Raw genomic sequence first — 15,574 nt, forward strand, 5'->3', positions numbered from 1 at the left:
AGCATTTTGATTTGCACTTTCTCTTGACTTGGGCTGTGATAAGAGTGATTACAAGACAGATAAACAATGAATAGATCATGACTATACGTATCTGTAAAAAAAACACTAGTATGGCAGTCGCAAATGGAACCAGAGGGGAAACATGGTCCTCAGGTAAATGGAGATATGTAATCGCCTTTCTTTTTTTTTTTCCTTTTTCTTTTTTTTTTTGGGGGGGGGGGGGGGAAATTAGGTGTTATAGGTTGATGTTTGCTTGTTTGTTGAATGCTTTTTAACTCCTCTATAATATCAGCAAAATGTTTATAACTACATTCGCTATCTTTCATGTCCACCAATAATAGAGGTGCTCTCTGGTCATAGGCTGAGACTTTGCTATGATGTTTGCAACAGGAGGTAGACCCAGTACTGCAGTTTTAAGAAGAGTGTACTCAAACTGGTAGTGTCTAGCTATGACGGGCTTATAGTTACTGTAGGATGCAAAACCCACTTGAGAAATTTGGTAAATTAAATCCATGTTGAGCTCTCCCCTACTGTTAGGAGAGCAGGAGTACTGCATTCACTGCTAGCTTGATATCAACATTTGAACTAAACTGTTTAAATCTTGTTCAAGTATTTCTGCATACAAAAGCAATCTAGAAATATCTAGGAACTCTTATTACCTTGAACAGATAAACTATTTTATATTTTTAGTGGAACAAAAGAAAAAACTGCAGTCTAAAAAATATTTATATAGGACATTGCAATTGTTTAGAATTAATGAGTTTTATCCCCTCCTTTTGGCTTAAAGAACACAAAACACCAATGAAAGGAAACAGATGTAGTTGTTTTAAGCATTTACAAAGGAAACTGCAGTAAAGCCTGAAACATCACTGTGTAAAAGCCTTGTATGTCATGGAGATGTTCTGATATTGTTTTCATTTGCCAGCTGTGTGTAAAGAGGGAGTTATGTCTGTGGCCAATAGGTCTTCCCACATCAGAGCCGTAATAACAACAAAGCAGCGGAAATATTAGGAAAGCTCTAACTTTACCTCCAAATACGCTTGATTTTCCTAAACAAGAAACATGCATTAGGAATCAGTTCAAAGGAAAATGGTCAGAATTTATAATGCTCTTCTGAAAAAGACAATAATAGGAAGAAAGAGCATTAATAAGGTGAACTAGTCTAAAGTGAGTGTGGCCAACAAATAAGATATCAGAACAGTGCCTTCTGGCTCGCCTACTTAGCTAATGCTTGTCAGTCTTTATACTCCAAGAAAAGTACCAGTACTTTCAGTTGTTGGTCTGAAAAGATGCAGCATAATGAATTAGTAAGGAATTTCTGGGACTGTAAATTGGATGATTCAAGTCCAGCTCCTAATTCTGCCTTTACCATTGGTGTCAAGTGTCATTATTTGTCTTCTGGCAACACCTAAAAATCTCAGCCCCAAGGACACATTTCTATGGCAGACCCATAACAATATGGTTTTTACCCTGGAAACACCTGCAGCCTGGTGATATGAGCTTACTGTGCTTTAGCTTTCTTGACAGTTAAATGGGGAACTTCTGTTTGACCAGGATGTCTGTCTGTCTGGCTCCCCTTTGGGTTTCTGATTGATTTTCTTTTTCACCTACTGCCTATTAAGCTGGAAAAACAACTATCTAAACACTGCAATCTGGCCACTGTATGTCCCAGTTTTTCATGCAGTACTAGACATTGCAATTATATATTCTGGCCTTACTACACATTAAAAAAAAAAGAAGAAGAAGAAGAAGCAAAAAAACAGAACAGCAAAAGGATCAGACTGTTTAAAAGGCTTTTGGTCACTTAATTATATTATAGAATTATGCTCCACTGACTTGGAAATGGGTACATCATGAAAGTGTTAAAATACCTTCTGTGAGCTAAAAAAAACCACATGCATGACCAACATAAAATAATGGCTAAGATCTGGAATTGAAAAGATAATAGTTCTCTGAATATATTTGTCAATGGTTTGTTCATGGGTGGCACCAAAAGTAATGTCTCCTATTTATTTTCATGGAAACTACAGTAGATGCAAAGATCAAAATAACACTATTTGAGGAGCATATCATAGCTACAAAACACTATTTTGCAGTGTGGTCACCACCATTAGCTATGCATTTTCACCAGCAATGAACAAGACCCAGCATGCTGTGCTTGTAAAACTCTGTGCCAGTAGAGGTGACCCACTGCTTCACAACTGCTCTGATGGCATCATTGCTAGAAAATGTTGTCCACGCAATCCATCTTTCATTGGTACAAACAGAAGGAAGTCAGAAGGCAGCAGATCCAGACTTTACAGTGGGCATGGTAGCACAGTCCACACGAGATTGGCAGTGTGCTCCATGGTCTTCAGGCTGGTATTGGGCCTGCTGTTATTATGATGCAAGACAAAGCTTGTCTTCTCTCTCCTGACACTGGCATTTCAAGCCTTCAATTTAGCATTGCAATGTAGCTGCCAGAGTTGATGGTTTGTCTGGGTTCCAGGAAATCCAGAAGGATTACCTCTTTCTTATTCCAAAAGACAGTGCACATCACTTTACCTGCTGAGGGCTGCATTTTGAACACTTTCTTCAATGGGGAATTCACCTGTTACTGCTCTCTGGACTGTTTTGACTCCAGTTCATAGTGGTGACACCACATCTCATTACTGGTAGTGTGCGACCCAGGAAACGTCACCTCTGGCCTCATATTGGTTCAGTAGGTCCTGACAAACTTACACATGGTGTTCTTTTTGTTCCTGTGTAAGCATCTGTGGGACCCACCTGGAGCAAACTTTGTGATATTCCAGTACTGTCACCATCATTTCCAACACACTGAAGCCCTTCTATAATTTGCTGATTTATGCAGATGAACTAATTGAGACGCATTTCATTTCATGTGTGACTTCTGTGCATGGCTGTCAGCAACTGTGCTCACATCCACTGTTTGATCTCCATAAACATTCAGCAAGTGTCAATGTTTGTAATTGGGTGCTATTTTTTTTCCTCATGGAGTAATTCAGTGATACATCTTTGCTTCACTGGCACTTCCATGTCAGACGCCATTCTGTCAGACTGCCCATTCGCTGCCATCTGTCACACGGCAACAAAATGTAAGAGAATATTGATGGAAATGTCCAGCTTCTACTGCCATGCTGCCAACGTCTGCCTCTAACATCATGGGTCAACATGATAAAATAGGAGGCCTTTTTTTCATAGCAGCACTCCTTTCTTTTTTTTTTTTTTTTTTTTTTTTTTTTTTTGGTGCATTTCTCTGAGACTTACTTTCTTCAGTCAGTTGAGATGCTGACACCAATAGTCACTTCAGTGAGTTTCTTCTCTTCGTTTATCTTGATCAACGTCTTTATTTCACAAAGGTTTATCCTTTAATTTTCAAGAACTATGGTTTTGCCTGGAGAGCTTGCAATTAAAGCAAGTCTTAAAAAGAAATACCATTAACACTAAAAAGATGTAAAAACAAATCAAATTAAACAAAACCCTTCTAAAGAAAGTGAATCTATCTATCTATATATCTATCTATATTTGTATGCATACATACATATATATATGTATATGTATATATGCAGTGAAGGAATATATGGCAACAAATTTTTAGTGACCTAGCAGAAAACAAATGTCAGGAAACAATGACTCTTGCATTAAGTAAATAAGTAGATATTCTGTTTAACAAATACATCCTTTGGTGTTAAGAAGACACAGGAAGGCTGTTGATGCTAGAGAAAAGCTCTAGCAAAGAGGGCTTTTTTTCTGCTGTAGGAAAGTGAAAAGAAAGATAGGTTGTCACATGACTGTATTTTGTTCTATGTGGTCACTATATCATATCATAGAATCATATCTTAGAATGGCCTGGGTTGAAAAGATAACAATGATAATCTGGTTGCAACCCCCCTGCTATGTACAGGGTTGACAATCACCAGACCAGGCTGCCCAGAGCCACATCCAGCCTTTGAATGCTTCCAGGGATGGGGCATCCACAACCTCCTTGGGCAACCTGTTCCAGTGTGTCACCACCTCTGAGTGAAAAACTTCCTCCTGATATCTAACCTGGACATCTCCTGTCTCAGTTCAAAACCATTCCCCCTTGTCCTAGTGCTATCAATCCACGTAAACAGCCATTTCCCCTCCTGTTTATATGTTCCCTTCAAGCATCGGAAGGCCACAATGAGGTCTCCCTGGAGCTTTCTCTTCTTCAAGCTAAACAAGCCCAGTTTCCTCAACCTTTCTTCATAGGAGAGGTGCTCCAGCCCTCTGATCATCTTAGGATCACTAGTACCTAACACAACTGCCACAGAGGCAGCTTTAGCATAGACATTTGATTACATAAAACCAGATGAGGTCAGCCTGTGTAGAGCAAGAATGTACATAAAGGTAGTGTCTACACTGCATTTTTTCATGGAGTCATTTTGCCAGATTGGCTCCTGTTGGGCTCATGGCTCCAAAACCAATACACTCTTTGATATGCTGGTGATATCCTGTGCAAGTTCTACATTTCAAAGAATGGCTTAGAAACGTAGAATGGCATGGGTTGGAAAGGACCATAAAGATCATCTAGATCCAGCCTTCAAACCCCCACTCAGCCCAGACATGGACAGGATCAACAGATCAAGAACTCTTTCTCAATTCTGTGGGTGATATTGCATGGCCATTCTTAGTTGGTGGAGCTACTTTATCTGGTTAATTCCAATAATCCTTGAGTCTGTGGTATGCCAGTTACGTGACACCTGAGCAGTTGGTGTCCACCTTCTTAGAGGGACAAGTGGCATTCAGCCATCTGAGATTACACAGTAACAGGTCTGTGATGTCCTTAGATATCTGGGGCTGCACACATGCTACACTGACAAGCTCAGCTCTGTGTCAGCTTATGCCAGCTTGCATGGCTAACCTGTTGAACTGCATTTGTGATGGGGATTTAGGACAGCAATTATTCCCTATGAATGAGGAATTCCCAGTAAGTGCAAGTCATAAGATCACGTCGATGAAGTCCCTCCCCTTCCTAAACTTACTTGGATAACTGTCATAATTCTAGAGCTAATAAATGCCAACAAGTGTCAACCTCCAGGGAAGCATGCCCATGTGTGCATTTGAGCAGGATTACTGGAACATAAACAAAGCTAATGCTTTAGGAACAAAATCTTAGAATGATCTATTGCACAGCTGACAATTCCACAGATTGTACTTTTGAATGTACAACAGAATAGTTCCATACACACCTCAAACTGTATTGAAAATGAAAGTTCTTTTATGAATGAATACCTTATTGTGTATTTGCATTGAAGGTTGGGAGGACAAAAAGTAACGCTTTGTCTGAAACTTTGTATCATTGGCAATATTGACATACACAATAGCAAAAGGAAGCTACGCATCACTGTTCTGTAAAGAGTCGGGAAGATCTGGGCAAATTTGTCAACAAGAATCCCCTATCTTTAAGATCTTACAGGATCTTACATGGGGTAGGAATCATTATGACAGCAGCTATCAGCAATCAGTGGATTTTCAGAAGCTTGTGCTGTATCTGCACAGTGCTTCCTGACCTGCACCTATTTGATTGTGCCAGCAGAACCGTAGGCAGCACTGGAACCTCCAGTTCCCCCCTCTAAGGCAGTTGAGAACAAGACACTGTTAAATTAAGCTGCAGGAAGTGGAGACTCAGAGTAATGGCACTGTGCAGAAGGGCTCTGAACAGCTCTGCTTTGACAATGTTTATGCATGTGTGTTTTTGGAGGGGTTGTGTGTGCCAAAATACCACTAGAGAACAAAGGTACAGAGTAAAAGCCATCTAACATTCAAGGTCAAACTTCTTCAAAATCCTAAAATAAACAGCAGTCGTCCTGTATTCATGATATTATTCCGCAACAAATACAGTATTTATTCAGCTCTTTCCCTGTTCCAGCCTTTATGACTCTCATTTACAATGCTAGAGAGAACTGCAATGTATCTTGCATTTATTATGTACAACAACACTCTGTGTGTGATATTTTAATGTCTTTCTTCTCCTGTTTTACCCGTATCTTTCAGTTCTGCATTTTGGCTTTCTACGTGAATATTTTCAACAGCATTATCACAAAGCTGACCCTGGAAAGATGTAGGGTGATTTCCTCCATTCACTCACAGTAAAATTTGTAAAGTAAAGGTCTATTTTGAGAAGAAATCATCGAATAACTGCTTGTAGATATGATGGGATTGAGAATACATAAAATCACAGAGGTAAAAATTTACAGACTGGAAAAAAAAGTGAGTAGATGGTAATAGTGTGCTTTACACTGTCTCACCAATCTACCTCAGTAGTGTGGACAAGGAGAAAACATTCAGTGGTGGGAGATAGTTCTTTTCTAGGTTCATTAAATTCTTGGCTGCTGTTTTGTGGGAGTGCCTGGGTAGTTGGGTATGTTTAGCAGAAAATATTCCTTAGGATGGTTAAACTTGAGACAAGTTCTTAACTTCACAGAATCACAGAATTGTAGGGATTGAAAGGGACCTCAAAAGATCACCGAGTCCAACCTCCCTGCTAATGCAGGTACCTCCAGGTAGGTTTTTGAAGAAGTGAAAGTCAGCTCTCCCAAAGTCCAGGGTAGCAATTCTAGTTGTTGCTTTGCCTCTTCCACACAAGACCTTAAACTCCACCATCTCGTGATCGCTGCATCCCAAGCTTCCTCCAGCCACCACATCCCTGTCCAGCCCTTCTTTGTTAGTAAAAACAAAGTCAAGTAGCACATACCTCCTCATCAGCTTTTCTACCACCTGTGTCAAAAAGTTATCATCAACACATTGCAGAAGCCACCTGGATCTTGTGTGCCCTGGCTGTATTGTTTATCTGGCAAGTATCAGAGTGGTTAAAGTCACCCATCAGAATCATTGCCACAGATAGTTCTAAAAGCTTGATCTCTTTGGTCTAAATTCACCTAGAGACTGTTGCCTTGGTTGAAGTATTGGATTAGACTTGTTTATCTGAGGTAAATTTGTGAATATACTCTATGATTAATGAAAGAAAGGAGATGTTCCTACAAAGACCTTTGAAGGATGACCCAGGATTTATACAGAAATCAGACATTAGAAACCTGCCCTCCTGCATACAGTCAGATGCGATGAGATGGGCTGCAACTATGGCTGAATGACTTCAGTTGGCTAGATGCAGAAGTACAATCTGTTTATTGAAACTACAAGACGTATAGGACAAAGAAAAGGGGCAGAACTCTGTTCTACTTGTTTGTGTAAGTCCCAAAGAACAGAGCCAGATAAATCAAGGGGAATGTTATGGGACATAGGCTTTTTCTAGCATAATGATAACACCACTCTGCTGTAGTGTTTTTTAATCATCCAAAAAAAGCCTTCAAGATTTATGTATTTACATTCAAATTTAATTTTCTGTTAAGGTTACTTATAGGGAAAAAAATGAAGTCTGATCTCATTTCCACCAACTGAATTCCAAGTTGTTATTTACAAAACATAATTTTGTCCTTATCCTTCCAGACGCATGTTACAGCCCAGGGAAGAATATATATGGCAGACTGTCATATCGTGATGCTATGTCTCATTTCCCTTTATGCTTACCAAGCAGACTTCCTTTTCAGTGAAGGCTGCTGAGAGCATTTTTCTTTCCCTGTGGCCTCTGTAAGAATTTAAGATCTTAGTGGCATAGCTCTGTGAAAAGTGTCTTTCTTGCTTTTTATTCTTCACTAATCAGCATTTTCCTGTCAAATACAGCAGTGTAAGTGCAGTCAACTGGCATCAGAAGTAGTGCTGACTGAAGAGTCTAACAAAACCACGACAGTACAAGAGAGAGCAAGTCTGCACCCACACAGAGATTCAGGCATTAATGTCCTCACAAACTTAAAGCCAAATATAATAATTCTCCAAACATGGAGATCTTTAACATTTTAGCAGTGAGCAATCACTCATAAAGAAAATAGTTTCATGTACAGCATATGCACTTATCTCTCATACCTCTGAGAAGTGCTGCAGACACAGATACAGCACATATAACCAGGCTTATCCAAGAAACACAAGGGCATAGTGTCTGCTTCTGATGTGCATATGTAGGATATCTGTATAAACAAGAAGCTTGAATGAGCTGCAATACCAACACCAAACTTGAATTCTACCTAGGGTGGCTGAATTGCAAAGCTGTCCAAAAGAAGAGCAAAAAGCTAGCACATCACTTAAACCTAGCTAAGCCCTTACACTGTACATTTCCTTGTATAAGAAGATACAAGGAGTACGTTGAACCTTATTTTGGTGTAAATGCAATTTTACATCTGGAGAGGCCAGAATATGAAAAGTCCTTTGATTCAATCTGTTCACAGCTACAAGAGATAAACTGTATATGAAGGCTGCCTTTGAAGACAGAGAAGCTGCTAAGCATGAGCTGTTTTCAGTATCTAAGTATCCGTATCAGTATATTTCCTGAGGGATGACCCTGTTGGGTATCTTGTCTAGGATGTAGCTTTGACTATACAAGCTGATGCCACCAGGTAGATGACAGTTTGTTCAAATCTTGCCAATCATCTCACACCTATCCCATCATCAGAACTTTGTAAGAAGAAACTAGTAAGTCCTTAAAAGTCCAGCTGGCATAGACAGAGGAAGAAGGGAGATGTGGTTCAAAATCTCTTCTAGGAAAATCTTCAGGTGAATCAAATAAGGCCAATAAAAAATAGATTTGCTGGAATATCTCTTAAACAGCACCTGCTGGCCCTGAAGATCATTCTAAAATAGCCTTCATTCTAGTTTTTCTCCTTAAGAATGTTTCTTCTCAAGAATAGTAATGGCATCTCTAACTGCTTTTCTGTTGCTTGTGCAGACTTTCCACTGACAAATCTGCATTGCTTTTCATATCAGCTGAAATAAGCGTTCTCAGGTTGTCTTCTCCGATATCCATCTCAACAAGATAGCTGAAACAAGCACAACTCAGTAGTTACAGAAAATTTGAGATGCAGAGTGAACATCCTTTAAAAGATCCTATTAAACTTGAAGAGCTTTCCTGTCTGTTACACCACAAATATGTTACTTCCTTTAGTTTTCCCCATTGGAAGAACATGGCAAACATTAGATGATGGAATGAAAGAAAGCAATTCTTACTACAGTGTTTTCACTGTTTGTCTCTTTTTTTACATGCTGAGATTAATATGATGTGGAGAGATTAGAAAGCCAAGATATTTGTGGTTCATCAAAATGGAAGCAGTGATTGGGAAATTTGCTATATAAGCATGTCTGCAGGCCAGATTTGCTTAGCATCATCAGAGCAGTACTGCAGTAACATGCTTGTTTTCTTTGTATCTTCCTGAACATTCACACAAACAAAATGCAGGATCTTTTCCAGTATGTATGTGCAATAATCTAAACAATTTCAGCAGACTTTACAGTAAACATCTGAAAGGGAAAATCTGGTCTTAAACCAACATCTTCATGGCAATCCTAATGAAAGACCACATGATGACCTGAATTAAGATTTAACTCAGAGCCCTGATCCAAACTTTGATGAATTAGGAGGATATTTTAATCCAAATTTAGGTCAGAATTTGCTGATTGTGAGATGTTTGGTTTCTGTAATGCTTCCTTCAAGAAGTAGGAGCCTTTTCTGAAATTTCAGATTCAGAGTGTGTGTCAGTCTCTGCCAGTGCCTGCAGGTCCATCATTCCCCAGCTGCTCTGTTTGTACATGTGCAAGTGTGGCTTGAATTATTTTTATAACACTGCTTGCTGTGAAGAAATGATAACTCGCTTGTTAAGAACAGTATGTCTGTAACACAAGAAATTAATCTTTTCATGCTGATTAGCTACTCTCTGTAGCAGTGATCCAAAGGAAGACAGCAAAACATCCCTTTAGTAATGTGTTCTTTCACCATGAACTTTTGAGAGGTGAAGAAAAATTAAATATTTAAGACTACCAGTAGCAATTAAGAATGTCTACTAAATCAAAATGTTGGATTTTTTTTTTTTTTTTTCAGAAGGAAAAATAGATTATGAAATAATTATCTGGACTAAAGACTGCATTCCAGAAATCTTTTAATATGTGCTTTACTTCCCAAAGAGTTTGTAAATGACTGCACGATTTGCTGTGTCAGTGTAGGTTTATATTTCTTGGCAAAAAAAAAAAAAAAAAAAAAAAAAAAAGTCTAGAAGAAAAAAACCCAACAACTTCCATTCTAATTGTAATAAAAATCTAATCACCTGCTTACTGGAGGGGATCTTATCATGAAATGTCTAAATATTGAAGTAAAATAGCATTATAATGATGATGTGGTGGCGCTGGACAATTGCCATGGCTTACTGGAAGCTCTCGTGTAACCTTAGCATACTGTTGAACTGAGATAATCAAGTCCTAAAGAATTAATCCAAGACTTTTGAGATGTTGGAATAAAACTCCTTGTGTAGAGAGTCGCAGAGGAGAGGAGTGAAAAAGCCCACAGCAGTCAAGTTGGAACTAGATAACATCTGAGTTCCCTTCCAACCCAAGTTGTTCTATGATTCTGTTATTGATTCTATGATTCTGTAGTTCTGTGGTATGTAGTATGTAAAAGTACTACCCCAGCACAGGGGCATTCCATCATAGCTGGGCATCTTTAGACAAATATATATATATATATATGGTGACTTCCCTGGTTCTGTCTCTGAGAGACTTTCAGTGGTACTTCAGTGATGCAGCAAAGCCCATTTGTGCAAGCCTACTTATCACTGTGGAGAAATGACTGAATCCCATAACCCCATTACATTATGGTTCTTTTTGTTCCATTCTGCCTTTTTTGTCTATTTGTTTCCACAATAGCAATATATATATATATATATTTTTAAAAGAATTTATAAAATAAAATCAAGGAAAGAGACAATTTTCACTGCCAAAATCCAGTTCATGATGTACAGTGATATATTTCTGACAGCTGAACCTGAATCTGTTTCATAAAGGCTGGATACATTTGATGTGAATGACAAAATTAGGAATTTTATTTTATATCTTTCATAAGGGGACATTTGAGCAGGGTTTCATGTGCTTTATTTTGATAACTCTCTGCTCTAGCACGAGGAAAATGTTTAGACATAAACCACTGTATATCCAAAACACGATGGTAATTGCATAGAAAACAATTAAGAATCTTCTGTTTCTCTAAACTGCACTGCGATTTAGCTCAAGGTTACGTAACATGAGATGATGCCATTTCTTTTTAGCACCACCCTACATTGCTTCCTAATACGCGTTCAGATGGAGCCCTCTTGCGTTTGCTAGGTTTCCTTACATCATCCGTTAAACTCAAGAGCTATTTCATTGATCTGCATTCACAAGACAAAACTCAGGAAGGGACAGCCAAGCTTCTCTCCCCTGGCCTTTACAAACCATTCTGTTGGATACTGTATAGAGACATTTGGTTTTCTTTTGAAGACGACAAGTGAGAAAGATTTAACCACTAGCTCTGTTGTTGTTACCTAAAATCATAGTATCATAGAATAACCCAGGTTGGAAGGGACCCATAAGGATCCTTGAGCCCAACTCCTGGATGCATACACAACCACCCAAAATTCAAGCTTTTCAGAATGTTGTGCAAACACAACAAATTCTTGAACACCTTTAAGCTCAGTGCCATGACCACTGCCCTGGGGAGACTATTCCAGGACTTGACCAGCCCCCAGCTAAGAACTTTTCCTAAAATCTACCTGATCTGCCCCTGACACAGCTCCATGCATTCCCTCAGGTTCTGTCACCATCACCAGAGAGAGGAGAGAGCACCACTTGTGCTTCTGTTTTATTTCTGCAGAGTTTAAACCATCTGTAAGAATACATCTATTTGTTTTTGTGGTACTTTTACTCTAGGCAGCATTTAAAAGAAGAGTGAAGAAAGCAGCCTCTAGGTGAAGGAACAAAATCGAAACCAGAAGAAAGATTTAACAATGAAGAAAAGAGAGAGAAGGACAATGTAGAAAACGTAGAATGTAAAACAGAACTGCATAGATGTGAGGCATGCTGCTGCTCTGGAATACCGTGGGAAGGAAAGGTATGTAAGAAGCACATCCATCACAGGGAAGATCTGGCACAAAGAACTGTAGGGGAACACTATCCTAAGTTACCTTTTCTCCCCTGTAAATGCATCTGTAGCTTTTTAATTAATAACGTAGGTATGCAGGGGAAGCAGATCTCTAAGACCAGTAGAGGCTGATTTAGGCAACCTCACCACCCCCATTAAAGAAGTTCACAGCAAGGAAGACTTTGTGCCTTTGCAAGGACAACTACTAACCTTCATGCAGTGACCACTAGATGGGGCCCAGACACCCTCCCCACATTTTATGACACATGCTCTGAAGAGCGGGATGATATGCAACCAATTTGTTGGAAATGTAATTAATATGTATACACTATGCTTACAAATATGCAGTCGCTGCTCCCCTTGGGGTGCATGTTCAGTGGAGTGATCCCCCGTGTATGCAGTGCTGTATTAAAGCAATTCCTGCTTGACATAATTCACTGGTGCACCAAGTCACTCTGTTGGATTTCCCAGCTTCACTTGTTTCCATCGCTCTCATTTCCTGAGGTCCCCTCCTTCCCTTCCAACACACCACACCGTTTGCCCATCCTATTCACCACATTCCCTGAGGCCCCCCTTTATACGCACTGCAGGGGGATGCCAGTACTCTTCCCTCTGTCTCCCCTTCTCAGAGCTCCCATGCCACCTGGGGGGGACAGCTGGGAGGTCTGCATTGCTCTCCCTCAGCTTCTTAAAGCTCCTTTGTGGTGGATTTTGGCTGTGATTCGGACCTTCTAAGAATGGTCGCTCAGTGAGAGACTGTGCTGCAAAACTGATCCACTCGAGCTCTCTTCTACAATTTCTTCTTTCATATTCTTCCTGAACTTTTCCCCCGTCTTCTTTCCAAATCTTTCCCATCTTCCATCATCTCCTTCTCAGTCTTCTTCCTCTGTCTCCTTTCCACAGCTTCTTCCCCTCTCCTCTTCTCCAGCTCAGATGTTGTTCATATTGGATTGGAAACACCCCAGTTTCACCCTCTCCTGGAGGAGCCTGCTGGTTTATCTCATGTCTCCCCACCTCCTCTGTCTGGGATCAGATAAGTGTCCTGTGGGGATGATGTGATTGATGTGACTGGCAGAGGTGTTGCTGTGGGGCAGGGATGAAGCCATGGGGAAAGGAGGACCCAAACCCAGCCCCAGTAGGGTTTTACTTTCACTTTGGTTATTTCATGAAATATGTGATTTTGGGAAGAAATTCTGTCTTTTATTCACCTCCATCGCTCATTGTAAATGGAGTCCCCTAGAAATCCTTCTCCACTCCCTCCTGCTCCCTCTTCAGTTGCTTTAGATGGGATGGAGTGTGCACTAACTCTCCTTCTGCCCCATGCCCCCACATTAATGCAGGCACCATCTCACCTTCTCTCCGTGCCCTTCTCATTGCCCAGCCCAGCTCAGGGTGGTGGCACTGAGCATCCCTGTCACTGCCACTGCAGGACAGGATGTCATGCTGCGCTGCCACTTGTCCCCTTGGGAGGATACTTGGAACTTGGACATCAGATGGATCTGACGCGGTTCCTCTGGTCATGTGCACAACTACCAAAATGGAGAGGACCTGGAACAGATGGCAGAATATAAAGGGAGGACAGAACTGCTCAGGGATTGTCACTCTGATGGAAATCTGGATTTGCACATTACTGCAGTGAGCTCCTCCAATAGCGGCTCATATATCTGCACTGTGCAAAATGATGGTGGCTATGCAGAAGCTGTGGTGGACCTGGAGGTGTCAGGTCAGGCTGGGGTGACACCTCCATGAGTTGCTGGGTTTGTGTGTCCCACCCCAACCTCTGTCTACCCTCACCCTCATGTCCATCAATGGAGAGCTGAAGGACAGAAGCCTTTGAAGAAAGTTGGGGCTGAATTGTTCCATGAGGTTTAATCTTGAGTTTGAGTGAGTGCACTGTGTGATTTGGGGATGGCACTGTGATATGAACAGATGAGGTGGTTTTGTTGGGTTTCTTTGATGGGTTTCTTCATGTCTTAGTGGTGGAGGGCACAGACTGCTGAGTAGCTTCCCCACCTGTGCCAATCTGAGGACTCTATCATTATGTGTCAGTGCTCAGTGGTTTTCTGCCCTTTAGATTCTGTAATCTTCCAAGTCTGATTCTTGCTTTTCCACATATGGGAATGTAAAAGTAACCCTTTTCTTGATGTTTTTTCAAGATCCCTTTTCCCAGATTGTCCATCCCTGGAAGGTGACTCTGACTGGTCATCACACTTTTGGTTGGGTCATTTGTCATCGTTGTTTTTCTCCATAGAAAACAAGGTGAGCTGAGAGCGGAGGGGATGGTGCACAGGGAGGTATTCTGCAGTGGCAGGGATGGTTGGGGTGGTGCTAAGCACTTGATCGTGGAGGTACACAGGAGGAGGAAGGGAGATTTTGTCCTCAAATTCACAGTGGTCATTAAATAACATTTGCCTTTTTGGGAAGAATGAAGGAAGGGAAAAAAGAAAAGGAGTGTGGGTGGGAAGACAGGAACATGGCTGAGCCATGGGGCATCTGGAAAGGTCCAGACCCTCTTGAGACATCACCAGAAAGGTTGCCCTACTGACCACCTCCTTTCTGCACTTTGTTTTTCAGCAGCACAGACCAGAAAGCTGAGTGAGTCCCTCCAGCCCCTTCCATAACTGAATTCCCTTTAATGGAACTGATAGAAGATGGAGAGTGCTGGGTTTATGCAGTGTTTTGGGACCTTGGGATGTGGTGGGGTCTTGGGATATGCTGGGTACATGGGATGTATTGGGACCACAGGATGCGTTGATTCTGGTTGATCCACTTGCAAAACTCTTTGTCCATGTTCACAGTTGCAGCATTGCAGGTAAATGCAGTGCTGGCAAACAAAATTCAAGCATGACCTAAAGAATAACTAAAATAATAGAAATGAATAAGTCACTCAAATAAACAACAGTGAATAAGCAGATAAATGCTTGGAAGTGCTTTAGGCATGATATTAGAGCCAAATTAATTTTCAAGAAGCAGCTACTGATGAAATAGCCTTTTCTGCCTGCTGTGCCCTACAGTTTTCCCTCCTGGGTCTTGCAAGACAGTTTGGATGACCAGAGCTGTTCCACAGTGCAGATCTCCTCAAAAGTCGGTGCTGGGTGACTGCAAAGACTGGGGTTGATTTTCTACTTGAAGTATGACAAGCATGTACTCTGAAAATTAGATAATTTAGATAAATTAGATAATTAGATAATTTAAAGCTAGATAATACACTGGCAAAGGTAACTGGATGCTGTAGTTAGTACAGAAGATGAAGGCAATAAACACTGCCATGGCTTCTGATGCAACATGGTGAAACAGGTAGGAATTTCTGAGTTGAAATTTTCTGCCTGCAGTTTGTTGCATGGATGTTCAGTGTATGGTGAATCTGCCACAGCTTTCCATTTTCCATAATTTCCAAGGAAATTACAAGCTGGGGGGATCTTATCAACACTTAATGGTTGAGGCTCTTTAAGGATGGGGCCAAGCTCTTTTCAGTGGTGCCCAATGACACAGGACAATTGGCACCACACAGGAAGTTCCATCTGAACTTAAGGAAAAAAATATTTACTTTGAGGATGACAG

The 15,574-nt window shown here is 40.7% G+C and overlaps 1 protein-coding gene across 1 annotated transcript; it reads left to right on the forward strand.

Annotated features, from left to right (window-relative positions):
- Nucleotides 1-12,946: 12,946 nt before the first annotated feature.
- On the forward strand, nucleotides 12,947-14,634 carry LOC125690777 (myelin-oligodendrocyte glycoprotein-like). Its single transcript, XM_048939487.1, is given in 5 exon segments — nucleotides 12,947-13,052; nucleotides 13,395-13,736; nucleotides 14,170-14,209; nucleotides 14,211-14,272; nucleotides 14,588-14,634. Coding segments are annotated over 5 exon segments (597 nt in total).
- Nucleotides 14,635-15,574: the final 940 nt, after the last annotated feature.

The sequence above is a fragment of the Lagopus muta genome, chromosome 3, assembly GCF_023343835.1.
Source record: "Lagopus muta isolate bLagMut1 chromosome 3, bLagMut1 primary, whole genome shotgun sequence".
In the NCBI taxonomy this organism is placed as follows: domain Eukaryota; kingdom Metazoa; phylum Chordata; class Aves; order Galliformes; family Phasianidae; genus Lagopus; species Lagopus muta.